We start from the raw sequence: 26,283 nt of genomic DNA on the forward strand, positions 1-26,283 counted from the left end.
ACTTCGGAGTCTCGCTCTGTCGCCCAGGCTGGAGTGCAGTGGCCGGATCTCAGCTCACTGCAAGCTCCGCCTCCCGGGTTTCCGCCATTCTCCTGCCTCAGCCTCCCGAGTAGCTGGGACTACAGGCGCCCGCCACGTCGCCCGGCTAGTTTTTTGTATTTTTAGTAGAGACGGGGTTTCACCGTGTTAGCCAGGATGGTCTCGATCTCCTGACCTCGTGATCCGCCCGTCTCGGCCTCCCAAAGTGCTGGGATTACAGGCTTGAGCCACCGCGCCCGGCCTTTTTAGCACTTTTAGTAGCAATCCCAATGATGCAATGAGTAAATATTACTAGAATGTTATATAATTTTACAATTATTTTGGGGAGAAATAAAGATGTTAGACCTTTGAAAAATATTTGGAAAATATTCTTTTTTTTTTTTTTTTTTTTTGAGACGGAGTCTTGCTCTGTCGCCCGAACTGGAGTGCAGTGGCCGGATCTCAGCTCACTGCAAGCTCTGCCCCCCGGGTTCACGCCATTCTCCTGCCTCAGCCTCCTGAGTAGCTGGGACTACAGGCGCCCGCCACCTCGCCCGGCTCCTTTTTTTGTATTTTTAGTAGAGACGGGGTTTCACCGTGTTAGCCAGGATGGTCTCGATCTCCTGACCTCGTGATCCGCCCGTCTCGGCCTCCCAAAGTGCTGGGATTACAGGCTTGAGCCACCACGCCCGGCCTGGAAAATATTCTTTTATAAGTGTTAACATGAAAGATGCTTGTTTTGTTTGCTTTCCAGTTCAGTTCATTCATTTAGTGCAATATTTGAAATTCTCCCTTTTACCACCCCGTGATTGAATGTTCTTTGAGAACATACTGAGGCGTGGCACAGTTGTAGCCTTTCATATGCCTTGCTGATAACTGGAAAGAATTTTTGTTTTCAGTTTCATATTAACAGGGAACATTTTGTAGCAATGTTACCTGCCTTTCCTAAACCTGGAATTATTGAGGTTAAACAGCTTAAATAACACACTGTAATCATTTTTACGTCTGTATGAGTTGTACTCAAATGATTATTAGTGTCCTTTGAAATTCTCGTTATCCAGGGGACTGTTTTCATTGATAACCTTTTTAGTCTGTTAGAGAAGAACCAATAATTCTAACTCCGTTGGGAGCTGCCTGTTATAAGGAGCAGCTTGTGAATAAGGACATATTTATTCTCATTTTTCACTCTCATTTTTCTTTCTTTCTTTATTTTTTTTTTTTTTGAGGCAGCGTCTCGCTCTGTCGCCCGGACTGGAGTGCAGTGGCCGGATCTCAGCTCACTGCAAGCTCTGCCTCCCGGGTTTACGCCATTCTCCTGCCTCAGCCTCCCGAGTAGCTGGGACTACAGGCGCCTGCCACCTCGCCCGGCTAGTTTTTGTATTTTTAGTAGAGACGGGGTTTCACCGTGTTAGCCAGGATGGTCTCGATCTCCTGACCTCGTGATCCGCCCGTCTCGGCCTCCCAAAGTGCTGGGATTACAGGCTTGAGCCACCGCGCCCGGCCTCATTTTTCTTTTAGCTGTAAAATATCTGAGTGGGGAGAAGTGGAGTGAGTGGCATTATGAAAGGCATGTGTGGATCTTTTTTTTAAAATTTTTATATAGAGGTGGGGTTTCGCCATGTTGCCCAGGCTAGTCTCGAACTCCTGGGCTCAAGCGATCTGCCCACATTGGCTTCCCAAAGTGCTGGGGTTACAGGCGTGTGCCACTGCACCTGATTTGGATATGTGTTTATTTCTCTTAAGTATATACCTAGGAATTGAATTTCTTGGTCAAATGGTAACTCTCACTTTTTGAGGAACTGCCAAAATGTTTTCCAGGTGGTTATACCATTTTATATTCCCACCAGCAATATGGGAGGGTTTAATTCTCTCTACATCTTTGCCAACATTTTTGTCAATCTGTTTGTAGTTATAGCCATTGTAGTGGGTATAAGTAGTATGTCACTGTGGTTTTGATTTATAGTTTCTTGATGGCTAATGATACTGAGCATACAAAGCCTTATTGGCCACTTATATACTTTCTGAAGGAATGTCTATTCAAATCCTGTACACATTAAAAAAAATTTTGGCCGGGTGTGGTGGCTCACACCTGTAATCCCAGCACTTTGGGAGGCTGAGGTGGGCAGATCACAAGGTCAGGAGATCAAGACCATCCTGGCTAACACGGCAAAACCCCATGTCTACTAAAAATACAAAAAATTAGCTGGGCGTGGTGGCGGGTGCCTGTAGTCCCAGCTACTCGGGAGGCTGAGGCAGGAGAATCACTTGAACCCGGGAGGCAGAGGTTGCAGTGAGCTGAGAGTGTGTCACTGCACTCCAGCCTGAGTGACAGAGGAAGACTCCGTCTCAAACAAACAAACAAACATTTTTTTGGTCTTTTTATTGTTGAATTGCATTGACATTATTTTGTTGTTATGTTTTGCTGTAATCTTTGAATGATGTTTCGGCTTGAATCTTTTTTCTCCCTTTCTTTGATGGAGTTGAGGGAAGGATAATGGTGAAAGCACTGATTTTTCTTGCTGATATTTCTCCCCGCTTTGCAAATTCTCTTTTGTCCTCAAGATTTGATGCAGTTTGATGATAAAGGAAACAAGACCAATATACCAGACAAGGACCGGCAAATTGAGGCTCTCCAGTTGCTCTTCCTCATTCTCCCTCCTCCTAATCGTAATTTGCTGAAGTTATTGCTTGATCTCCTATACCAGACAGCAAAGAAACAAGACAAGAACAAGATGTCAGCCTATAATCTTGCCCTTATGTTTGCACCCCATGTCCTGTGGCCAAAAAATGTGAGTGTTGACGGGAAGAGTAAAGATTGCTTGGTTTTCTTGGGCTGGGCCTCATTCTATAGCTGTACGTTGGTGAGATTATCAGGAGTCCAAGGTCTAGCCTTCAGCTTTATGAGGTTGGGAACTTACTTTATTTATTAGTTCACTGAAGAGTCATCAGACCTGAGAGGGCCAATTCCTGCTAACTTCACTTATAAATCAATCTCTGATAAACCTACATGGCATTGTATTGTATTAGTGGAAACTCTTAGTGGGAAATTGTAGCTACTGAATAAACTAGAATATTCATTTTGGCTGTTTAGTGTGGAATCCTTAACAGGAAAGGCTTCTTGGGAAATTAAATTAGCTTCTGAAGATCGAATGTTATAAAATTAGAATAGAGCTGTATGATCTTATGGGATAATGTCACCAAGCTTATGGATTTATAGATGAGATGAAACTTAGAGCAATCCTGCCTTGTCCTAACTTTTCTATTTCCTGTATATATAGTCTTCTTGGATGAAGCTGAACTTGCTTCTTATTATGGAGACCATGGTCTTCTCAGTGACTTACATGAGAAATAAACTCATTCTCTCTCTCTTTTTTTTAATGCCTGAGGGATAAAAACACAGAGAAATAAATTCTCTGAAGTCTTTTTCTCTATTTTTTTGAGATAGGGTCTTATTCTGTCGCCCACGCTGGAGGGGAGTAACGCAATCACTGCTCACTGCAGCCTCATCTAAAGTCTTTTAAACAACTTCCTGACCTGGAGGTACATAGCTTATACTCCTGCCCACTTCTAATATGGTTTTACTACGTGATGGAGTTGTGAGCCAGGATAGGTGGGTTGGAAGCCAAACACCAGCGATGTTACCTATGTCTTCTACCTTTTTTTGAGACAGAGTCTTGCTCTGTTGCCCAGGCTGGAGTGCAGTGGTGTAACCTCAGCTTGCTGCAATCTCTGCCTCCTAGGTTCAAGCGATTCGCCTGCCTCAGCCTCCCAAGTAGCTGGGACTACAGGCGTGCGCCACCATGCCTAGTTAATATTTGTATTTTTCTATTTTTGGTAGAGACAGGCTTTTGCCATGTTGGCCAGGCTGGTCTCGAACTACTGACCTCAGGTGATCCACCTGCCGCTGCCTCTTGAAGTTCTGGGATTATAGGCATGAGCGCTGCTGCCTCTTGAAGTTCTGGGATTATAGGCATGAGCCACCGCGCCTGGCCTTTTACTTTTTTTTTTTTTTTAAAGCAGCTGTCTACAAGCCATTTTTTGTTTGTTTAGTCTTTTGCCTTTTCTATGCGTAGGCTTTTCCTTTGTAAACTGGGCATAATACAGTAAGTCCTCAACCTATTAACATTGTTGATAGGTTCTTGGAAACTGAAACTTTAATCAAAATAACCTATAACAAAACAAATTAGTTTTCTCATCAATGTTATAATGAAAAGATGTTGAAGAAAATGATGTTATTCGAGGACCTGCTGTATGTCGGTGCACTTAACGTCATAGTTTCCAAGAACCTATTGACGCCTTAAGTGAGGATATACTGTAATAGCTTTACTACTTACCCCACAAGGCTGTTGGGAAGATAATAGAAATAGGTTATAGTAATTTATAAAAAATTTTTGAGATTATAAGAAATGAGAAAAGGAAGGTAAAGGAGAGAGATTGTGGGAAACATTTTACTTAACAAATAACTAGTGAAAAAATAATAAAGTTCTGGGCCAGGAAGAGCTTCTGGGGGTGAGTAGGGAAGAAGAAGACACATTAACATTTGTCTATATTAAGGAGATCAAGACTCATAATGAAGGAATTTTAGAACTAGCTAACCAAGACTATATAGAAAAGCAGTGAGTAAACTGTGGTTATAAAAAGAAGTGGTGGCTTACGCCTATAATCACAGCACTTTGGGAGGCTGAGGTAGGAGGATTGCTTGAGGCCAGGAGGTTGAGACCAGCCTGGGTAGCACAGTGAGACCTCAAGACCTTGTCTCTACAAAAGGAAAAGACACATAAGCTGGGTGTCGTGGCACATGCCTATGCTCCTAGCTGCTTGGGAGGCTGAAGTGGAAGGATCGCTTGAGCCAAGGAGTTTGCAGCTGCAGTGAGTTATGATTGCACCACTGTACTCCAACCTGGGTGCCAAAAGCGAGACCCTATCTCTAAAAAAAAAAATATTTAAAAGCAAACAGAGTAACAAAGATACATGTTGAAAATGAGGGCTTTGGGATAGTAGAGTTACTGAAGTATTTAAAAAAGACAGGAGAAACAAAGGAAGGAAATCAATGACAATTTTACTGTGTTTTTAAGAAACAGATGTCACCTTTGGTATCAGTAGTGACCATTCTCTTTTGTCTTTGGAGAAACTCTAGTTTTCTAAAGAGGCAGTGGTGTCCTTGATGGCTGGAACAGATTCTGGTTTTTTTGCCCATTTTGAATCCTAGACTAGATTTTCTTTTTTCTTTTTCTTTTTTTTTTGAGACGGATTCTGACTCTGTCACCCAGGTTGGAGTGCAGTGGTGCAATCTCGGCTCACTGCAAGCTCCGCCTCCTGGGTCACGCCATTCTCCTGCCTCAGCCTCCCGAGTAGCTGGGACTACAGGCGCCCGCCACCAGGCCCGGGTAATTTTTTTGTATTTTTTAGTAGAGACGGGGGTTTCACCATGTTAGCCAGGATGGTCTTGATCTCCTGACGTCGTGATCCTCCAGCCTCGGCCTCCCAAAGTGCTGGGATTACAGGTGTGCGCCACTGTGCCCAGTCATCCTAGACTAGATTTTCTTTGCCAATTTTGCTTACATGTCTAATTTTCAAGCAGAATTAGGAAATGAAAATTGGTTTTCAGGGATTTCCTCATCACTTCAGGGACACATTGTTTTTCTAGATTATGTCATATCCTGCTGAACCAAAAAGTCTTTCCAGAATTAAACATTGTATTAGAGGCACCTAGGTTAGGGATAGAAACTTCATACATTTGAAAGAACAAGCTGGCCAGGCACGATGGCTCACGCCTGCAATCCCAGCACTTTGGGAGGCCAAGGCAGGCAGATCACGAGGTCAGGAGTTCAAGACCAGCCTGGCTAACATGGTGAAACCCCATCTCTACTAAAAATAGAAAAATTAGCTGGGTGTAGTGGCGCATGCCTATAATCCCAGCTACTTGGGAGGCTGAGGCAGGAGAATCGCTTGAACCCAGGAGGCCGAGGTTGCACTGAGCTGAGACCGCGCCACTGCACTCCAGCCTGGCGACAGAGCAAGACTCCGTCTCAAAGAAAAAAAAAAAAAAAAAAAAGAAAGAACAAGCTTATTGGTAAGTACTACTTTCCAGCTCTTAATGCCTATTGTTTGGTTTCTTTTCCTCTGAATAGGTCACTGCAAATGACCTTCAGGAGAATATCACAAAGTTAAACAGTGGGATGACTTTTATGATTAAACACTCCCAGAAACTTTTTAAGGTAGGTAAGGGATAGCATTTGGTTGGTAACAGGACAAAGAAAATGGAGCAAGGTGGGATCCTAAGTGGGGCTATAAAGATGACTAAATGAAAAAAAGGTCCTGAATGGGATTGCAAACCAGAATGGGCAGTGGCAAAACCCAGGGATAACAACCACTACGGTGGAAAGGAATAGGAATAGGAGGCTGAGTAGGGCTGGATCCTTTGGGTAACTGGCTCCACCCTCTGAGCCATTCTTCCTTTTTCGCAAAGGAAGCACATGTGGCAGCTGAGTGGTTTTATCCTGCCTGCTTACTGCCAGTAGAATTTTGGGGGTCATTTTGTACTTTTTGGCCCTTTCAATCCAAACAGGCTGTGTTTCTGCTGACATAATTTTCCTAAGAACTTTGTAGGTCTTCTGTGGATTTCAGTGGGATTCATTCCATTAGACAAAGGCCACATAAACAAATCTTTTGAAGATAAATATTTCCCTGCCTGCCTTGTTCACCTGCTGAGAAACCTAAGGGACAGAACCTTTAGGCTTCCTAAAGGCTTTCTGGTTTAAGTGAGAGGGTCTGTGAGGCACGCTTTTACTCTCTTGAAAGGGCCCTTTGTATGACTGAATACTCTGACCTTTTGCTGTTTCTAAGGTTTTAGCAAAAGGTAGCACAGTCACATCCTTGACCTTTTCTTTAGTGTATACTTCCTTGATAGTGAATCTCTTAATTTTAGCATCTTTTTTTTTGAGACAATGTCTCCCTTTGTCGCCCAGGCTGGAGTGCAGTGATACAGTCTTGGCTCACTGCAGCCTCAACCTTCTGGGCTCAAGTGATCCTCCCACCTCAGCCTCCACAGTAGCTGGATTCACAGGCATGCACTGCCATGCCTGGCTGATTTTTGTATTTTTTGTAGAGACAGGGTTTCAACATGTTGCCCAAGCTGGTCTTGAACTCCTGGGTTCAATCCTCCTGCCTCGGCCTCCCAAAGTGCTGGGATTACAGGCATGTGCCAATTTTAGCATCTTTTGCCATCTGGAGAGACTGAAAGTTTCCAAGATCATCCAGTTCTGGTTTCTTTTTTTCTTGCAGTAAAATACTTATAAAATTTGCCATCTTAACCATTTTTAAGTGCACAGTTCTGTGGCATTAAGTACATTCACGCTGTGCAGCCATCATCGCTGTCTATTTCCAGAACTCTTTTCATCTTGCAAAATTGAAACTCTGTGCCCATTAAGCAGTAACTCTGCATAACCCTCCTCCTATCCTTGGCAACCACCATTCTACTTTCCATCTCTATGAATTTGACTTCTCTAAGTACCTGATGTAAGTGGACTCATACAGTATTTGTCTTTCTATGACTGCCTTATTTACACTTAGCACAGTGTGTTCAAGGTTCATCCACACAGTAGCATGTGACAGGATTTCCTTCCTTTTTAAGGGTACATAGTATTCCACTGTGTTTATATACCACATTTTGCTTATCTGTTCATCAGTTGATGGACATCCCTTTATATTCCAGATATCATACTTTATCAGCTATGTGGACAAATATTTTCTCCTATTCTGTGGGTTGCCTTTTTACTTTGTTGATAGTGTGTTTTGTTTTTTTTTTTTTTTTTTTTTTTGAGACGGAGTTTCGCTCTGTGGCCCAGGCTGGAGTGCAGTGGCCAGATCTCAGCTCACTGCAAGCTCCACCTCCCAGGTTTACGCCATTCTCCTGCCTCAGCCTCCCGAGTAGCTGGGACTACAGGCGCCTGCCACCTCGCCCGGCTAGTTTTTTTTTGTATTTTTTAGTAGAGACGGGGTTTCACCGTGTTAGCCAGGATGGTCTCGATCTCCTGACCTCGTGATCCGCCCGTCTCGGCCTCCCAAAGTGCTGGGATTACAGGCTTGAGCCACCGCGCCCGGCCTGATAGTGTGTTTTGATGTGCAAATTTAAAAAAGTTTTATGAAGTCTAATTGGTCTATTTTTTCTCTTGTTGCCTGTCCCTTTGGTGTCATATCCAATAAATCACTGCCAAATCCATTGTCATGAAGCTTTTGCCTTATATTTTCCTCTAAAAGTTTTTATAGTTTTAGGTCTTATATTTATGTCTTTGACCCATTTTGAGTTAATTTTTGTTTCTGGTGTCAGGTAAGGGTCCAACTTCATTCTTTTGCATGTGGTTATATGGTTTTCCCAGCACCATTTGTTGAAGAAACTGTCCTTTCTCCATTGGTCTTGGTCCTTTTATTGAAAAGCATTTGAATATATATGTAAGAGTTTATTTCTGGCTTTCTAGTCTATTCCATTAGTCTACTTATCTGACTTTATACTAGTACCATGGTGGTGTGATTAGTAAATGTTGTAAAGGTGTTGTTGTAAATTCTGAAATCAGGAAGCTTGAATCCTCCAGGTTGGTTCTTCATTTTTGACATTGTTTTGGCTGTTCAAGATGCCTTGAGACTCCATATTAATTTTAGGATGGATTTTCTGTCTTTGCTGCAAAAAACCTCATTGGTATTTTGATGTTTCTAAGGTTGATAGGGATTGTATTGAATCTGTAGATTGCCTTGAGTAGTATTGACATCTTAGCAGTCCTTATCCAATAATATGAACATGGGATATCTTTCCATTTACTTAGTTTTCTCTAATTCCTTTCAGCAGTATTTTATAGTTTTCATTATACAGTAGTTCCCTCTTATCCATGGGAGATATGTTCCAAAGCCCCGAGTACATGCCTGAAACTGTGGCTAGTACCAAACCCTATATGTATACTATACACAAATTTCTTTTTTTTTTTTTTTTTTTTGAGACGGAGTCTCACTCTGTCGCCCAGCTGGAGTGCAGTGGCGCAATCTCAGCTCACTGCAAGCTCCGCCGCCTCCCGGGTTCACGCCATTCTCCTGCCTCAGCCTCCCCTAGAAGCTGGGACTACAGGTGCCTGCCACCACGCCTGGCTAGTTTTTTTGTATTTTTAGTAGAGACGGGGTTTCACCGTGTTCGCTAGGATGGTCTTGATCTCCTGACCTCGTGATCCGCCCACCTCGGCCTCCCAAAGTGCTGGGATTACAGGCGTGAGCCACCGTGCCCGGCTGAATTTCTTTTTTCTTCTTCACAATTTCACAGATAGAAGATGTATTCTTTTTTTTTTTTTTTTTGAGACTGAGTCTCGCTCTGTTGCCCATTCTGGAGTGCAGTGGCGCACTCTCGGCTCACTGCAAGCTTCGCCTCCTGGGTTCACGCCATTCTCCTGCCTCAGCCTCCCGAGTAGCTGGGACTACAGGCGCCCGCCACTACGCTCGGCTAATTTTTTTGTATTTTTAGTAGAGATAGGGTTTCATCGTGTTAACCAGGATGGTCTCGATCTCCTGACCTCGTGATCTGCCCGCCTCAGCCTCCCAAAGTGCTGGGATTACAGGCGTGAGCCACCGCGCCCGACCAGAAGATTTATTCTTATAGTGGATCTTAGCAACCTCAGCATATGACTTTTTGGTAAACTTTTTATTGACCCATAATATTTGTATATATTTATGGGGTACATGTGATATTTTGTTACTTGGATTGAATGTGCAATGATCAAGTCAGGGTATGTAGAGTATCCATTACATTGAATAGTTGGGAACATTTCAGGTCCCCTCTTCTAGTTATTTTGAAATATACCATACGATGTTGTTAACTACAGTCATCCTGCTTTGCTATTAAGTGTTAGAACGTATTTCTTCTGTCTCACTACATGTTTGTACCTATTGACCAACCGCTCTTTACCCTTACCCCAACACCTATCCCAGCATCTGGTAACTATTATTCTACTCCCTACCTCCATGAGATGAATTTTTTTTTTCTTCTCTTTCCTTTTTTTCTCTCACCATGAGATGCACTTTGTTTTTTGAGGTGGAGTTTTCACTCTTGTTACCCAGGCTGACGTGCAGTGGTGCAGTCTCAGCTCACTGCAGCCTCTGTCTCCTGGGTTCAAGCGATTCTCCTGCCTCAGCCTCTTGAGTAGCTGGGATTACAGGCACGCATCACGCTAATTTTTGGTAGAGACAGGGTTTCACCATATTGGCCAGGGTGGTCTCTAACTCCTGACTGCCTGCCTTGGCCTCCCAAAGTGCTGGGATTACAGGCGTGAACCACTGTGGCCGACCTGAGATCCACTTTTTAGCTCCCACATATGAGTGAGAATGTGTGATAATCTGTCTTTCTGTGCCTGATTTATTTCACTTAATCTAAGAACCTCCAGTTCCATCCCTGTTGCTGCAAATGACAGGATTTCATTCTTTTTTTATGGTGGAATAGTATTCCATTGTGTATATACACCAAATTTTCTTTATCATTCATCCATTGATGGACACTTACATTGATTCCATGTCTTTGCTATTGTGAATAGTGCTGCAATAAACATGGGGATGCAGATATTCCTTTGAAAACTGATTTTCTTCCCTTTGAATAAATACCCAGTAGTAGGATTGCTGTATTATATGGTAGTTCTATTTTTAGTTTCTTGAGAAATCTTCATACTGCTTTCCATAATGGCAGTACTAATTTACATTCCCACCAACAGTGTATAAGAGTTCCCTTTGGCCGGGCGCGGTGGCTCAAGCCTGTAATCCCAGCACTTTGGGAGGCTGAGACGGGCGGATCACGAGGTCAGGAGATTGAGACCATCCTGACTAACACGGTGAAACCCCGTCTCTACTGAAAAATACAAAAAAACTAGCCGGGCGAAGTGGTGGGCGCCTGTAGTCCCAGCTACTCGGGAGGCTGAGGCAGGAGAATGGCGTGAACCCGGGAGGCGGAGCTTGCAGTGAGCTGAGATCCGGCCACTGCACTCCAGCCTGGGCGACAGAGCGAGACTCCGTCTCAAAAAAAAAAAAAAAAAAAAGAGTTCCCTTTTCGGCCGGGCGCGGTGGCTCAAGCCTGTAATCCCAGCACTTTGGGAGGCCGAGACGGCGGATCACGAGGTCAGGAGATCGAGACCATCCTGGCTAAATACGGTGAAACCCCGTCTCTACTAAAAAATACAAAAAACTAGCCGGGCGAAGTGGTGGGCGCCTGTAGTCCCAGCTACTCGGGAGGCTGAGGCAGGAGAATGGCGTGAACCCGGGAGGCGAGCTTGCAGTGAGCTGAGATCCGGCCACTGCACTCCAGCCTGGGCGACAGAGCGAGACTCCGTCTCAAAAAAAAAAAAAAAAAAAGAGTTCCCTTTTCGGCCGGGCGCGGTGGCTCAAGCCTGTAATCCCAGCACTTTGGGAGGCCGAGACGGCGGATCACGAGGTCAGGAGATCGAGACCATCCTGGCTAAATACGGTGAAACCCCGTCTCTACTAAAAAATACAAAAAACTAGCCGGCGACGAGGCGGGCGCCTGTAGTCCCAGCTACTCGGGAGGCTGAGACAGAGAATGGCGTGAACCCGGGAGGCGGAGCTTGCAGTGAGCTGAGATCCGCCACTGCACTCCAGCCTGGGTGCAGAGCAAGACTCCGTCTCAAAAAAAAAAAAAAAAAGAGTTCCCTTTTCTTTACATCCTCATCAACATCTGTTATTTTTTTTTTATTTATTTATTTTTTTAAGACAGAGTCTCACTCTCTCACCATGCTGGAGTTCAGTGGTGCAATCTTGGCTCACTGCAAGCTCTGCCTCCTGGGTTAGCGCCATTCTCCTGCCTCAGCCTCCCAAGTAGCTGGGACTACAGGCGCCTGCCACCACGCCTGGCTAATTTTTTTTTGTATTTTTAATAAAGATGGGGTTTCACCGTGTTAGCCAGGTTGGTCTCGATCTCCTGACCTCGTGATCCGCCCACCTCGGCCTCCCAAAGTGCTGGGATTACAGGCATGAGCCACCGTGCCTGGCCCTTTTTTTTTTTTTTTTTTTTTTTTTGAGACAGAGTCTCACTCTGTCACCCAGGCTGGAGTGTGGTGGCATGATCACAGTTCACTGGGCTCAAGGGATCCTCCTACTTCAGCATCCTGAGTAGCTGGGACCACAGGTGCGTGCTATCACATCTGGCTAGTTTTTAATTTTTTGTAGAGATGAGGTCTTGCTATGTTCCTGCTTTATCATTTTTCCTAAAATTCTTCTTAACTATTACTAGTTCTGTCCTCTACTGTTATCAGTCCATCTGACTCAGTCTGGTTTTATCTCTTCCCAACACCACATCTTTTCCTAGGGATTTACAATGTATATACAGTTAAGGCCAATTTCCAATACTTGAGCAGTCCTTTTGTTGTTTCTCTATGAATTGTAAAATGCTTAAGACCTCAGATTTTCATGTAAGCCTGTTTGTCTAAGGCTGGCTCCCTTTCTGGATATTTTTTCAGCTCATAGCATCTTTGGGGATGGTGTTTTTTTTGTTTCTTTCCTTTCCCTCCTTCCCTCCCTCCCTCCCTTCCTTCCTTGTTTCCCTTTTTTCTCTTCTCTTCCCTCGCCACCTCTCCCCTCCCCTCCCCTCACCTCCCCTCGCCTCTCTTCCCCTCACCTCCCCTCCCCTCCCCTTCCCCTCTCCACTTTTTTTGTCCTATCCGTCCATCTGTCCATCCGTCCTTCCTTCCTCCCTCCCTCGCTCCCTTCCCTTTTCCCTTTCCTTTTCCCTTTCCTTTCTTTCTCTTCGTTTCCCCTTCCCTTCCCCTTCCCTTTCCCTTCCCCTTCCCTTCTCCTTCCCTTCCCCTTCCCCTTTTCCTTTCCCTTCCCCTACCCCTTCCCCTTCCTTCCCCTTCCCTTTCCCTTCCCCTTCCCCTTCCCTTCCCTTCCCCTTCCCCTCTCTTCCCCTTCCCCTCTCTTCCCCTTCCCCTTTTCCTTTCCCTTCCCCTACCCCTTCCCCTTCCCTTCCCCTAACCCTTATCTTCCCCTCCCCTTCCCTTCTCCTGCCCCTTCTCTTCCCCTTCCCTTCCCCTTCCCCTTCCCTTCCCCTTCCCTTCCCCTTCCCCTTCCCTTCCCCTTCCCCTTCCCCTCCCCTTCCCCTTCCCCTCCCCTTCCCTTCCCCTTCCCCTTCCCTTCCCCTTCCCTTCCCTTCCCCTTCCCTTCCCCTTCCCCTTTCCCTTCCCCTTCCCCTTCCCTTCCCCTACCCCTTCCCTTCCCCTACCCCTTCCCTTCCCTTCCCCTCCCCTTCCCTTCTCCTGCCTCTTCTCTTCACCTTCCCTTCCCTTCTCCTGCCCCTTCTCTTCCCCTTCCCTTCCCCTTCCCCTTCCCCTTCCCCTTTCCCTTTCCCTTCCTTCCCCTTCCCCTTCCTTTCCCTTTCCCTACCCCTTCTCTTCCCCTTCCCCTTCCCCTTCCCCTCTCCTTCCCCTACCCCTTCCCCTTCCCTTACCCTAACCCTTCTCTTCCCCTCCCCTTCCCTTCTCCTGCCCCTTCTCTTCACCTTCCCTTCCCTTCCCTTTCCCTTTCCCTTCCCTTCCCCTTCCTTTCCCTTCCCTTCCCTTCCCCACCCCTTCCCCACCCCTTCCCCTTCCCTTACCCTAACCCTTCTCTTCCCCTCCCCTTTTCTTCCCCTACCCCTTCTCTTCCCCTCCCCTTCCTCTTCCCCTTCCCCTCTCTTCCCCTTCCCTTCCCCTTCCTTTCCCCTCCCCTTCCTCTTCCCCTTTGCTTCCCTTCCCCTTTGCTTCCCCTTCCCTTCCCCTTCCTTTCCCCTCCCCTTCCCTTCCCCTTCCCCTCCCCCTCCCCTGCTCCTTCCCTTCCCCTTCCCTTTTCTTCCCTTCCCTTCCCCTTCCCTTTTCTTCCCTTCCCTTCCCCTTCCTTTTTCTTCCTTTCCCTTCCCTTCCATTCCCCTTCCCTTCCCTTCCCCTCCTCTTCCTTTCCCTTCCCCTTTCCCTTCCCTTCCCTTCTCCTTCCCTTCCCCTTCCCTTCCCCTTCCCTTCCCCTTCCTTCCCCTTCCCTTCCCCTCCCCTTCCCCTCCCCTTTGCCTACCCTTTCCCTTCCCCTTCCCCTTCCCCTTCCCTTCCCCTTCCCTTCCCCTTCACCTTCCCTCCCCTTCCCCTTCCTTGTCTCCTTCCCCATCCCCTTCCTCTTCCCCTTCCCCATCCCCTTCCCCTTTCCCTTCCTTCCTTCTTTATTTTCTTTCTTTTGACAGGGTCTCACTCTGCCCCCTAGGCTGGAGTGCAGTAGTGTTATCTGCTCACTGCAGCTTCGACCTCCCAGGCTCAAGCGATCCTCCCACCTCAGCTTCCCAAGTAGCTGGGACGGGTGCATGCCACCATGCCTGGCTAATTTTTCTACTATTTGTAGTGACAGGGTATACCATGTTGCCCAGGCTGGTGTTGAACTCCTGGGCTCAAGCATTTCTCCTGCCTTGGCCTCCAAAAGTGCTGGGATTACAGGCATGGGCCACTGCGCTTGGCCTTCTTTCTTTTTTTTAAATGAAGTTTACAGAATAGATGTCGTGGGCCCTTATATATTCTTGTTTGGAGAAAATTTCTGTTGGTCTTAAGCTCTGTTTTATAGTTTTTCAATTTAGAAATTAAACTGGCCAGGCGTGGTGGCTCACGCCTATAATCCCAGCACTTTGGGAGACTGAGGCAGGTGGATCACCTGAGGTCAGGAGTTCAAGACCAGCCTGGCCAACGTGGTGAAACCCCATCTCTACTAAAAATACAGAAATTAGCTGGACATGGTAGCGGGCGCCTGTAGTCCCAGCCAGTTGGGAGACTGAGGCAGGAGAATCACTTGAAGCCAGGAGGTGGAGGTTGCGGTGAGCTGAGATTGCACCACTGCACACCAGCCTGGCGACAGAGCAAGACTCCATCTCAAAAATAAATAAATAAATTAATTAAACTATACATATCATAATGTTTTTGTCACGAGACTCTTTAAAAAACCTTTATTTTGAAAAATTTCAAATATAGAGAAAAGTTAAAGAGTAAAATAGTGAATACTCATGTAACTCTCCCCCACTGTCAACAGATGTTATCATTTTGCCATATTCGCTTTATTTCTCTTTATATATGTTCCTACCTTTTTTTGGCTGATTTACTAAAAGTAATTGCAGACGACATCATGCTTCATTCCTAAGTACTTAAGTAAGCATCTCCTAATAATAAAAATATTATCTTATCACACTACTATTATCACATCTAAGAAACTAACAAGAATTTCTTACCATCTAACTTTCAGTACATATTCAAATTCCCCAGCTGTCCTAAGAATGTATTTCATACTTGTTTTCAATATATGCCAATCAACGTTTCTGTACTGGTTTTAATTATTATGACACTTTTAAGCTGCACACTCATGCTTTTTCTTCATGTCTTTTGTTGAGGCATCAAGTTAACTGTGTTGTTGAATGTCGCACATTCTAAATTTGTCTTTTCGTTTTCTCAAGTTATTTAACTTGTTCCTCTATCACCTTCCATGCAGTTCCTGTAAACTAGAAGTTAGGTCTAGAGTCTTAATCAGATTCAAATTAAGCATTTTCGGCAAAGATACTTCACAGGTGATGTTTGTGTGCGTCACGTTGCCTCACATGAGGAGGCACGGATTGTTTGATTTTCTCACTCTTCACGATGTTAGTTTTGCTAACTGCTGGATCTTTCAGTTATAAAGGTACATTTTTTTCCCCTTTGCAATTAGTAAATAACCTGTAGAATGATTACCTAATAATGGTTTTAGCATCCATTGATAATCCTGCTGGAATCTATGATTACATTGGGTATTAAAAATGATGATTTTCTAATTTTGTCATTCAGCCTTTATTAGCTGACTTTCTTCTTTGGAACATAGCTTTTCTTTGTCTCATTCTCTCTCCCTTTAAAAATGAATATTAAGGCCGGGCGCAGTGGCTCACGCCTGTAATCCTAGCACTTTGGGAGGCCGAGACGGGTGGATCACGAGGTCAGGAGATCGAGACCATCCTGACTAACACGGTGAAACCCTGTCTCTACTAAAAATACAAAAATTAGCCAGGCGCGGTGGCGGGCGCCTGTAGACCCAGCTACATGGGAGGCTGAGGCAGGAGAATGGTGTGAACCTGGGAGGGGGAGCTTGCCGTGAGTGGAGATCGTGCCACTGCACTCCAGCCTGGGCGACAGAGCAAGACTCTGTCTCAAAAAAAAAAAAAAAAAAAAAGAATATTAATATAAACTCATGGATTTTTATATTTCCGAAGTGTTAGTCAATTTTATTTATAATGTTGATATTCTCTTGGGCAATGTGGTGAAACCCCATCTCTACGAAAAATACAAAAAATTAGCTGGGTGTGATGGCATGCTCCTGCGGTCCCAGCTACTCAGAGGCTAAGGTGGTAGGATGACTTGAGCCTGGGAGGTGGAGGTTGCACTGAGTCGAGATTATGCCACTGCCCTCCAGCCTGGGTGACAGTGAGACCCTGTCACAAATAAACAAACAAAATTGATATTTAAATTATCCCAGATTTGGCCAGTGATAGCCCTTGTTAACTGGCTTCTCCATCTTTTTGACAGGACTGTATTATCTTTGAGTGTTTCCTTTCTGGTATAAAATGTTTCCAGCTCACTTCCTACTTGTGCTGGCCTAGATCTGGAGTAATTATTTCTCCAGGGAACTTTGGCTTCTGAGTGACACTAGGTATACTCATTGTTTCTGGTGTGTCATTGCTTCTAGGCTGCTTAAAAATTTTTTTTAAACAATTCTAAGTTCATATTAATACCACCAATTCAGATTTAATACTACAGAACGTTTTCTTGACTTCTTTTGTTTTGTATTTGTATTTCTTTTTTTCTTATATTGCAAATTTCAGATTTTTTTTTTCTTTTTTTGGAGAGTTTCGCTCTGTCACCCAGGCTGTAGTGCAGTAGCACAATCTGGGCTTACAGCAGCCTCTGCCTCCTGGGACCAGTCAATCCTCCCACCTCAGCCTCTTGAGTAGCTGGGTCCACAGGTGAGCGCCACCACACCCGGCTAATTTTTGTATTTTTTGTAGAGATGGGGTTTCACCATGTTGTCCAGGCTGGGCTCAAACTCCTGGGCTCAAGTGATCTACCCTCTTTGGCCTCCCAAAGTGCCGTGATTACAGGCATGATCCTCTGTACCCGGCCAAATTTTGGATTTTAATGGCATTTGTATATGTTATTTACTCTGTCCTACAATAAGCTTAAATTAATTTCAAAATAATACAACTGTTACTACTGACAGTAAGCCTATATAAACTTGCTGATTGAAGTTCAAGATTTTCTTGCAATTCCTTTTTCCTTGAATATATCCCACTAAGGATATATAGTCAGAATACAGTTTTTTTTTTTTTTTTGAGACGGAATCTCACTCAGTCACCCAGGCTGGAGTGCAGTGGCGCGATCTCGGCTCACTGCAAGCTCCCCCTCCCGGGTTCACACCGTTTTCCTGCCTCAGCCTCCCAAGTAGCTGGGACTACAGCAGCGCGCCGCCCTGCCCGGCTAATTTTTTGTATTTTTAGTAGAGACGGGGTTTCACTGTGTTAGCCAGGATGGTCTCCATCTCCTGACCTCGTGATCCGCCTGCCTCGCCCTCCCAAAGTGCTGGGATTACAGGCGTGAGCCACCGTGCCCAGCCAAGAATACTGTTTTCAAAAGTTATATGAAATAATTTCTTTCTCTGCTCACATTGTCAGTTTGATATACAGATACGTTCTTTTTTTTTCCTGTTGGGTGTTTGGTTTTAGGGCTTGCCTTTTTTTTTCCTTTTGGATTTAATTTTATGTTATGAACCTGTAGTGTAAATATGGTTCAAAAGTCAAAACTGGCCAGGTACTGTGGCTTAGGCCTGTAATCCCAGCACTTTGGGAGGCTGAGGCGGGCGGATCACCTGAGGTCAGGAGTTTGAGACCAGCCTGGCCAACGTGGTGAAACCCCATCTCTACAAAAGTACAAAAAATTAGCTGGGCATGATAGTGGGTGCCTGTGATACCAGCTACTTGGGAGGCTGAGGCAGAAGAATCACTGGAACGTGGGAGGCGGAGGTCGCAGTGAGCCGAGATCGTGCCGTTGCACTCCAGCCTGGGCGAGAGAATGAGACTCCATCTCAAAAAAAAAAAAAAAAAAAAATCAAAACCACATTAAAAGATGTACTTAGAGAAATCTCAATCCTTTCTAATTATTTTCATTGTTTTCTTGGTTATCCTCTTAGTGTTTCTTTTTATAAAAACAAGTAAATGTATATTTGTGTGTATATTGCTATTTCCCATTTTTTTCTTACACAAATGTACATTTACTTACTTTTCTCACTCAACAGTAGATCCTAGAAATCCTTCCATATCAATTCATTAAGTGTTTCTTCCTTCCCTCTGTCCTTTCTTTTTCTCTCTCTCCTTTCCTTTCCTTTTTTTCTTTCCCTCTGTTCCTTCCTTTCTTTCCCTCCCTGCCTCCTCTCCCTTCCTTTCTTCATAGTACTGTATTGTATGGATGTATGAAAGTTGATTCAATCAGTTCTCTGTTAAAGAACATTTGGGTTGTATCCAATTTTTTGATTAATCTTATACAAGTGTGTTTTGCATTTCTGGAGTTACATACTCAGGATGTGTTACCAGAAGTGAGGTTTCTGGGTGAAAGGGTAAATGCAAATGTAATTTTATTAGATGCTACGTACCCAGTTTTCCTCTATGGTAGTTGTATTATTTTGTACATCTACTAAGACAGTATCAGGGTAGTTGTCACAGGATTCTACTCCATAGTAATTCTAAATGGTATTTCTTTCTTTCTTTCTTTTTTGAGACAGAGTCTTGCTCTGTTGCCCAGACTGGAGTGCAGTGGTATGAATATGGCTCACTGCAGCCGTGAACTTCTGGGCTCAAGTGATTCTCACTGTTAGTCTCCTGAGTAGCTGGGACCACAGGCATGCACCACCATCCCCGGGTAATTTTTTTGTAATTTTTTTTTTTTTTTTTGAGACAGAGTTTTGCTCTTGTTGCCCAGGTTGGAGTGCAATGGTGAGATCTTGGCTCACTGCAACCTCTTGTCTCCTGGGTTCAAGCAATTCTCCTGCCTCAGCCTCCTGAGTAGCTGCAATTATAGGCGTACGCCACCACACTCAGCTAATTTTGTATTTTTAGTAGAGACAGGGTTTCACCATGTTGGTCAGGCTGGTCTCAGACTCCTGACCTCAGGTGATCCGCCCTTCTCGGCCTCCCATAGTGCTGGGATTACAGGCATGAGCCACTGTGCTTGGCCATTTTTTAGTATTTTTTGTAGAGACAGGGGTCTCCCTGTGTTGCCCAGGCTGGTCTCAAACTCCTGGGGTGAAGTGATCCTCCTGCTTCTGCCTCCCAAAGTGCTGAGATTACAGACGTTAAATGATATTTTCTACACTGTGATTTTAAAATGTGATCTGGAGACCACTTATAGTTTGTAAGGATTTGAGGGGGTGGTTTTTGTCAGATAGAAACATTCCTACAAATGTCTATATTTTTGTCTTTGGCTTATTTGAATATATACATGCCATGTTTGATTTTTAAAGTGGCAACAACTACATTGGTGTCTTCTCACAGTTTTTCCATCAGATTTGTTGAGGTATCTATTTGGTGGCAAGATAAAGGAAGCTATAGAGGGGCTATGAATTTTGAGGATCTTTGGCATTTCTAAAGTAATCTGCTGGTCACATCATTTTGAGAACCACTGTCCTTGTGGCCTGAGAGAATGTTATATCCTAGTAATCACTGGGTTTTGATTTTCTTTTATGTCCTGCCCAGGCTCCTGCTTACATTCGGGAATGTGCCAGATTGCACTATTTGGGATCCAGAACTCAGGCATCAAAGGTAAGAATAGGAGTCTGCTCTTAACCCAAACAAGGAGAACGTTAAGATTGGTGGAGTTTTAAAACAAAGTATGAAGTCAAAGTAAAAGCTTGGAAAATAAGTTTTTAGTATTATAGCTCAAAATTACTTAGTCATTTTGCCATAATGGAGAAGACTAAGAATTAAGTTATGTATTAGAATACAAATGCTCCACATGTGAGGTGTGGTAGCTCAGGCCTGTAATCCCAGTGACTCTGGAGGCTGAGATGGGAGAATTCAAGTCTACAGTGAGCTGACTGTGCCACTGCACTCCAACCTCGGTAACACAGTGAGACCCTGTCTCTTGAAAAAAAGAGTCCCCCCCACACTATTTTTATTTGCTTTCAGAGGCTCTCCACTGATAGATGGTGTCCTCTGCGTAAGAGTGATGACACAGACCCTGTGTTTCGAGGTTTTTCATAAAGTCCTTCTGATATAAATAATCTGTGAATAGCAAATGTGTTAAATATTTTGTAGGAATGAAAGGACAATTTTATCAATCTTATGTAATTAATTCCTATTTTAGGTTCATTGGTATGGTAAAACTCTATCAAATGGCTAAAAGACTTGAAACTACATGAGCTTAGATAGATAGGGAAATGTATAATGCTTATTCACAAGATTAGATATGATAATTTTTTTTTTTTTTTTTTTTTTGAGACAGAGTTTCACTCTGTTGGGTAAGCTGGAGTGCAGTGGCATGATCTCGGCTCCCTGGTCCTCTCACGTCAACCTCCTGAGTAGCTGGGACTACAGGCATGCACCACCATGCACGCTAATTTTTGTATTTTTGGTAGAGACAGGGTTTCACCATGTTGCCCAGGTCTCAAACTCCTGGGCTCAAGTGGTCCGGCTGCCTCAGCCTCCCAAAGTGCTGGGATTCAAGGCGTGATCCACCGCATCCAGCCTAGATATGATTATTGAGTTTTAAAAGTAAGAAGTTATGGCTGGGTGTGGTGACTCATGCCTGTAATCCTAGCACTTTCAGAGGCTGAGGCAGGCGGATCACTTGAGATCAGGACTTTGAGACCAACTTGGGTAACATGGCCAAACCCCGTCTCTATCAAAAATGCAAAAAATTAGCCAGGTGTGGTGGCAAGCACCTGTAGTCTCAGCTACTTGGGAGGCTGAGATGGCGGATCACTTGAGCCCAGGAGGCGGAGGTTGCAGTAAGCCAAGATGGTGACACTGTACTCCAGTCTGGGTGACAGAGTGAGACCCAATCTCAAAAAAATAAAAAAAGTGAGAAGTTAGGCACTTGACCTTTATGTGCCTGCTTGGGTCTCTTCCAAGCATACTTTCCTTTCTTTCCTGTTCTAAGCCTTTTAAAATAAACTTGCACTCCTGCTTTGAAAACAAACAAAAAAAAAAGTCAGAAGTTAAAAACTTTACAAGCACTTTTTGAGTACTTAAATTTTTCAAGTTCTATTCATCCTGTCATGGTTAGAAACTTAAGTTGTCCACTTGTGCTATTTTTTCTGCTCCTATTTGTTTCTCCCTCTTATTCAGCAAATATTCAGTGTTACTAGGAAAACAGTATTTGTTTCAACTAGTTTAAATGGAGTGTGGTTTTTTGTTAGAGAGCTGTTTTTGTTCCTCTAGCACTGCTGTCTAGTTGTCATATTAAGTTGCTATGTGTGGGAATGAGTATTAGCCAAGAGTCAGACCCGTTGGGCTCCCAGGTGGGTCTGTCACTTTAGTATCCAGATGACTTTAAACTTACAGTTTTTTTTTTTGTTTTGTTTTTTTGTTTTTGAGACGGAGTCTCGCTCTGTCGCCCAGGCTGGAGTGCAGTGGCCGGATCTCAGCTCACTGTAAGCTCCGCCTCCCGGGTTCCTGCCATTCTCCTGCCTCAGCCTCCGGAGTAGCTGGGACTACAGGCGCCCGCCACCTCGCCCGGCTAGGTTTTTGTATTTTTTAGTAGAGATGGGGTTTCACAGTGTTAGCCAGGATGGTCTCGATCTCCTGACCTCGTGATCCGCCCGTCTCGGCCTCCCAAAGTGCTGGGATTACAGGCTTGAGCCACCGCGCCCGGCCGAAACTTACAGTTTAACCTCAGTTTTTTTCCTCTGTCAGATGGGAATCATGATACTTTCCATGCTTACCTTGTTGAATTGTTGAATAAATTAATGAAATTAAAAGATGTTTTAAAAACTGGACTCATACAAATATAACTCTTGGTGGCAGTATTCTAAATGCACTTAGGTTCTCTGGGCAGGTCATGGGAGTGGGCTATTAATATAACCTATATTAATAGGTTCCTTGTTATCTGATAATAGTGTTAAGATTTTTCTTGTTCCTGAGTATAGGAGTATACTATGTCACCACTCTCCCTTTTTTTGTTCCAAGTTTTTATAAGAACCCCAAAACAAACTTGGCAGGATATATTAATTTACTCTTCTTTTAAATTTTCCTTAGGATGACCTTGACCTGATAGCTTCATGTCATACTAAGTCCTTTCAGCTGGCAAAGTCTCAGAAACGTAACCGGGTAGATTCCTGCCCTCACCAGGAGGAGACCCAGCAGCATACGGAAGAGGCACTGAGAGAGCTGTTTCAACACGTTCACAATATGCCAGAGTCAGCAAAGAAGAAACAACTTCTTAGACAGGTGCCTAAAGGCAGGGAAGTCGCGATGGGGCTTTAGGAGTGTAATCGTGGTTGTAGAATCAGTAGGTCATATTGTTAAGAATCTCATTTAATTTTTTTTTTTTTTTTTTTTTTTGAGACGGAGTCTCGCTCTGTCGCCCGGGCTGGAGTGCAGTGGCCGGATCTCAGCTCACTGCAAGCTCCGCCTCCCGGGTTTACGCCATTCTCCTGCCTCAGCCTCCCGTAGCTGGGACTATAGGCGCCCGCCACCTCGCCTGGCTAGTTTTTTGTGTTTTTTAGTAGAGACGGGGTTTCACATTGTTAGCCAGGATGGTCTCGATCTCCTGACCTCGTGATCCGCCCTTCTCGACCTCCCAAAGTGCTGGGATTACAGGCTTGAGCCACCGCGCCCGGCCTAATCTCATTTAATTTTTGGCTCAGCCAAGAAAGCAGGCTTGTCTATGGAATCTCCACGGCGATCTCTGTGCCACTGCTCCACTAGAGAAAGGAGTGGAGGCTCTTGATTTCTACAGTTAAGCAGGAGGATCCAAGTGTGGTTAGAGTGTCTCTCATTTTGGTCATGTCCCAAGTTTGCTGAGAGAGGACCAGCAGTTACACTATATTGTTCCAAAGTTTAAACCCTCCAGATTTTCTTATAAAATAACTTTTCTGAGTTTCAGTTTTCTTGTTTGTAAAATGGTAATAGTAACATCAATGTTTCATAGTTCTAAAAATTAGAGATAATCTATGTAGAGTGGCTGGCATAGCAAAGTCTAAGTGGTAACTTTTTACTAGCAGAGTCGTTTGCAGTTAGAGAACACAATAAATCAGGGCCCTAGTGTGATACTAGAAAGTAGGAATTCTGGTGGCTAAGTTTGTTTATGCTGGAGCTATGGGAACAGATTTACTATTTTGGGACTCAAAGTGTGGTTTAAGTAAATCCTGTGACTTTGGGTAGTTTCTTTCTCAGGAGATTAATTTTGTCTCAATCCCTCTTGAATTTTACCTGAACAGGCACGGTCAGCCTCTTGACTTTTATTCAACTGGGACTTTCTTGGAGGAAGAGTCTCTTTTTACTTATTTTATACCTACTCCCAGCATAAGGCCAGGTATAAACAAGTACTCAGATAATGGTGAACTGAGCTGTTCTTAAGAATTGACAAAGTCATTTGAGAAAAGTTTCTGCCATCTCTTTGAAGTTAGTTTGAGATCTAGCAAATTGTGTTAGAATTTTACAGGGTGTTGGCTGAGTATTGCTGCAGATTCAAACCAGTCTAGTGATTTAATTCTTGATAGAAACTAAGTAGTTTCATGTAGGACAGGTATAATGACTTCTTTCAACAAGAACGCTGATACCAGCTGGGCGCAGTGGCTCACACCTGTAATCCCAGCACTTTGGGAGGCCGAGGCAGGTGGATCACCTGAGGTCCAGAGTTCGAGACCAGCCTGACCAACATGGAGAAACCCCATCTCTACTAAAAATACAAAATTAGGGCCGGGTGCGGTGGCTCACGCCTGTAATCCCAGCACTTTGGGAGGCCGAGGCGGGCAGATCACCTGAGGTTGGGAGTTCCAGACCAGCCTAATGTGGAGAAACCTGGTCTCTACTAAAAAAAATCAGCCAAATGTGGTGGCGCATGCCCATAATCCCAGCTACTCAGAAGGCTGAGGCAGGAGAATTGCTTGAACCCAGGAGGTAGAGGTTGTGGTGAGCTGAGATCATGCCATTGCACTCCAGCCTGGGCAACAAGAGCGAAACTCCGTCTCAAAAAACAAAACAAAACAAAAACAAAATTAGCCAGGTGTGGTAGCTCATGCCTGTAATCCCAGCTACTCTGGAGGCTGAGGTAGGAGAATTGCTTGAGCCCGGGAGGTGGAGGTTGCGGTGAGCCGAGATCATGTCATTGCACTCCAGCCTGGGCAACAAGAGTGAAACCCCGTCTGAAATAAAAAAAAAAAAAAGAACACTGATACTTAAGAAAGAAAAAAATTTTGCACTTTTTAGAAAAACAGAAAATTATAGAGAAGGATAAGAAGAAAGCAAATCACTCTTCCTGCCAGTGTTTTTGTTGTGGGCATTTCTTTTGTCTTTTGGTCTTTTTCCTCTGGATATCTTTTTACATAGTTATGATCATACCATATACTTTAACATTTTTTCCTGTTTTCACTAAACATGACAAGTCGAAGCATTTGTTATGCATGCAGACAGACTCTTCCATACATTTTATTTTAGTTTTAGTTTTAGTTTTAGTTTTTTGAGACAGAGTCTTGCTCTGTTGCCCAGGCTGGAGTGCAGTGATGCGATCTCGGCTCACTGCCACCTCTGCCTCCCGGGTTCAAGCAATTCTTCTGCGTCAGCCTCCTGAGTAGCTAGGACTCCATGCGTGCGCCACCACACCCGACTAATTTTCGCATTTTTAGTAGAGATGGAGTTTCACCATGTTGGCCAGGCTGGTCTTGAACTCTTGACCTCAAGTGATCCACCCGTCTCGGCCTCCCAAAGTGCTGGGATTACAGGTGTGAGCCACCGCACCTACCCATCCTTCCATACATTTTAAATACTGTGTATCTTTCTTTTTTTTTGAGACGGAGTCTTGTTGTGTTGTCCAGGCTGGCGTATTGATGTAAGGGCTCAAATATGATCTTAAGTAAGTATGATCTTAAGTAAAAGATCATATTTGAGTGCAGTGGCTCGATCTTGGCTCACTGCAACCTCCGCCTCTTAGATTCAAGCTATTCTCCTGCTTCAGCCTCCCGAGTAGCTTGGATTACAGGCATGTGCCACCATGCCCAGCTAATGTTTTTGTATTTTTAGTAGTGATGGAGTTTCAGCACGTTGGTCAGGCTGTTCTCGAACTCCTGAACTCAAATGATCTGCCCGCCTCACCTCCCAAAGTGCTGGGATTACAGATACGAGCCACTGTACCCAGCCTGCTGTATCTTTTTGAAGAAACTATAATTTTATGGTGTTCTAATTTTTTCTCTATGATTATAAAAATTATACATGCTCACTATAGAAACATTGAAACTCTCAGAAATGTGTAAAGAGAACATAAAAATCACCTATACACATCCAGAGGTAAACACTGATAACATTTTAGAGTATTTCCTCCTAGTGTTTCTCTCCATGAATATGTGTTTCACATTGTTTTCTTTTACTTAAGATCATATTTGAGCCCTTACATCTGGGCCAAAAGAAAAAATCATAATATGTATTGTTTTATATTCTGCCCTTTTCATTTAACTTTATATTACAAACATTTCTCATATTATTAAAAGGCTATGAACAGTTTCAATGTTTATGTAATATTCTTTTTTTTTTTTTTTTGAGACAGAGTTCCCCTCTGTCACCTAGGCTGGAGTGCAGTGGCGTCATCTCACCTCACTGCAGCCTCCACCTCCTGGGCTCAAACAATTCTCCTGCCTCAGCCTCCCGAGTAGCTGAGATTACAGTGGAGCACCATCATGCCTGGCTAATTTTTGTATTTTTAGTAGAGACGGGATTATACCATGTTGGCCAGGCTGGTCTCGAACTCCTGGCCTCAGGTGATCTGCCTGCCTTGGGTTCTCAAAGTGCTGGGATTATAGGCATGGGTCACCATGCCCAACCTTAAATGTTTATATAATATTCTATTCTGTATAACCAAATTTATACATAATTTGCCTACTACAGGACGTATTTGGGAATTATATTTTTAGTTTATAAATTTTGTTCATAAGTATTTTCATTGTAGATTATTTGCTAGAAGTGGCATGATCAACAAGTATATATTATGTTTTTGGCTGCTATATGTA

General features: G+C 44.1%; 1 protein-coding gene across 7 annotated transcripts in view; it reads left to right on the plus strand.

Moving 5' to 3' along the window:
* ARHGAP19 (Rho GTPase activating protein 19) overlaps positions 1–26,283 on the plus strand; it is an 80,085-nt gene that overhangs the window by 35,331 nt on the left and 18,471 nt on the right. For 5 of the 7 annotated variants that reach the window (XM_033187229.1, XM_033187252.1, XM_033187239.1 and 2 more), the window contains 4 exons: positions 2,581–2,807; positions 6,150–6,236; positions 19,817–19,882; positions 22,319–22,510. In XM_033187229.1, the coding sequence (XP_033043120.1) occupies positions 2,581–2,807; positions 6,150–6,236; positions 19,817–19,882; positions 22,319–22,510 (572 nt within the window). The remainder of the gene's footprint in view (positions 1–2,580; positions 2,808–6,149; positions 6,237–19,816; positions 19,883–22,318; positions 22,511–26,283) is intronic. The other 2 variants (XM_033187259.1, XM_033187221.1) reach the window with 1 other exon arrangement.

The sequence above is a fragment of the Trachypithecus francoisi genome, unplaced genomic scaffold (genome assembly GCF_009764315.1).
Source record: "Trachypithecus francoisi isolate TF-2019V2 unplaced genomic scaffold, Tfra_2.0 Contig01579, whole genome shotgun sequence".
NCBI lineage: Eukaryota > Metazoa > Chordata > Mammalia > Primates > Cercopithecidae > Trachypithecus > Trachypithecus francoisi.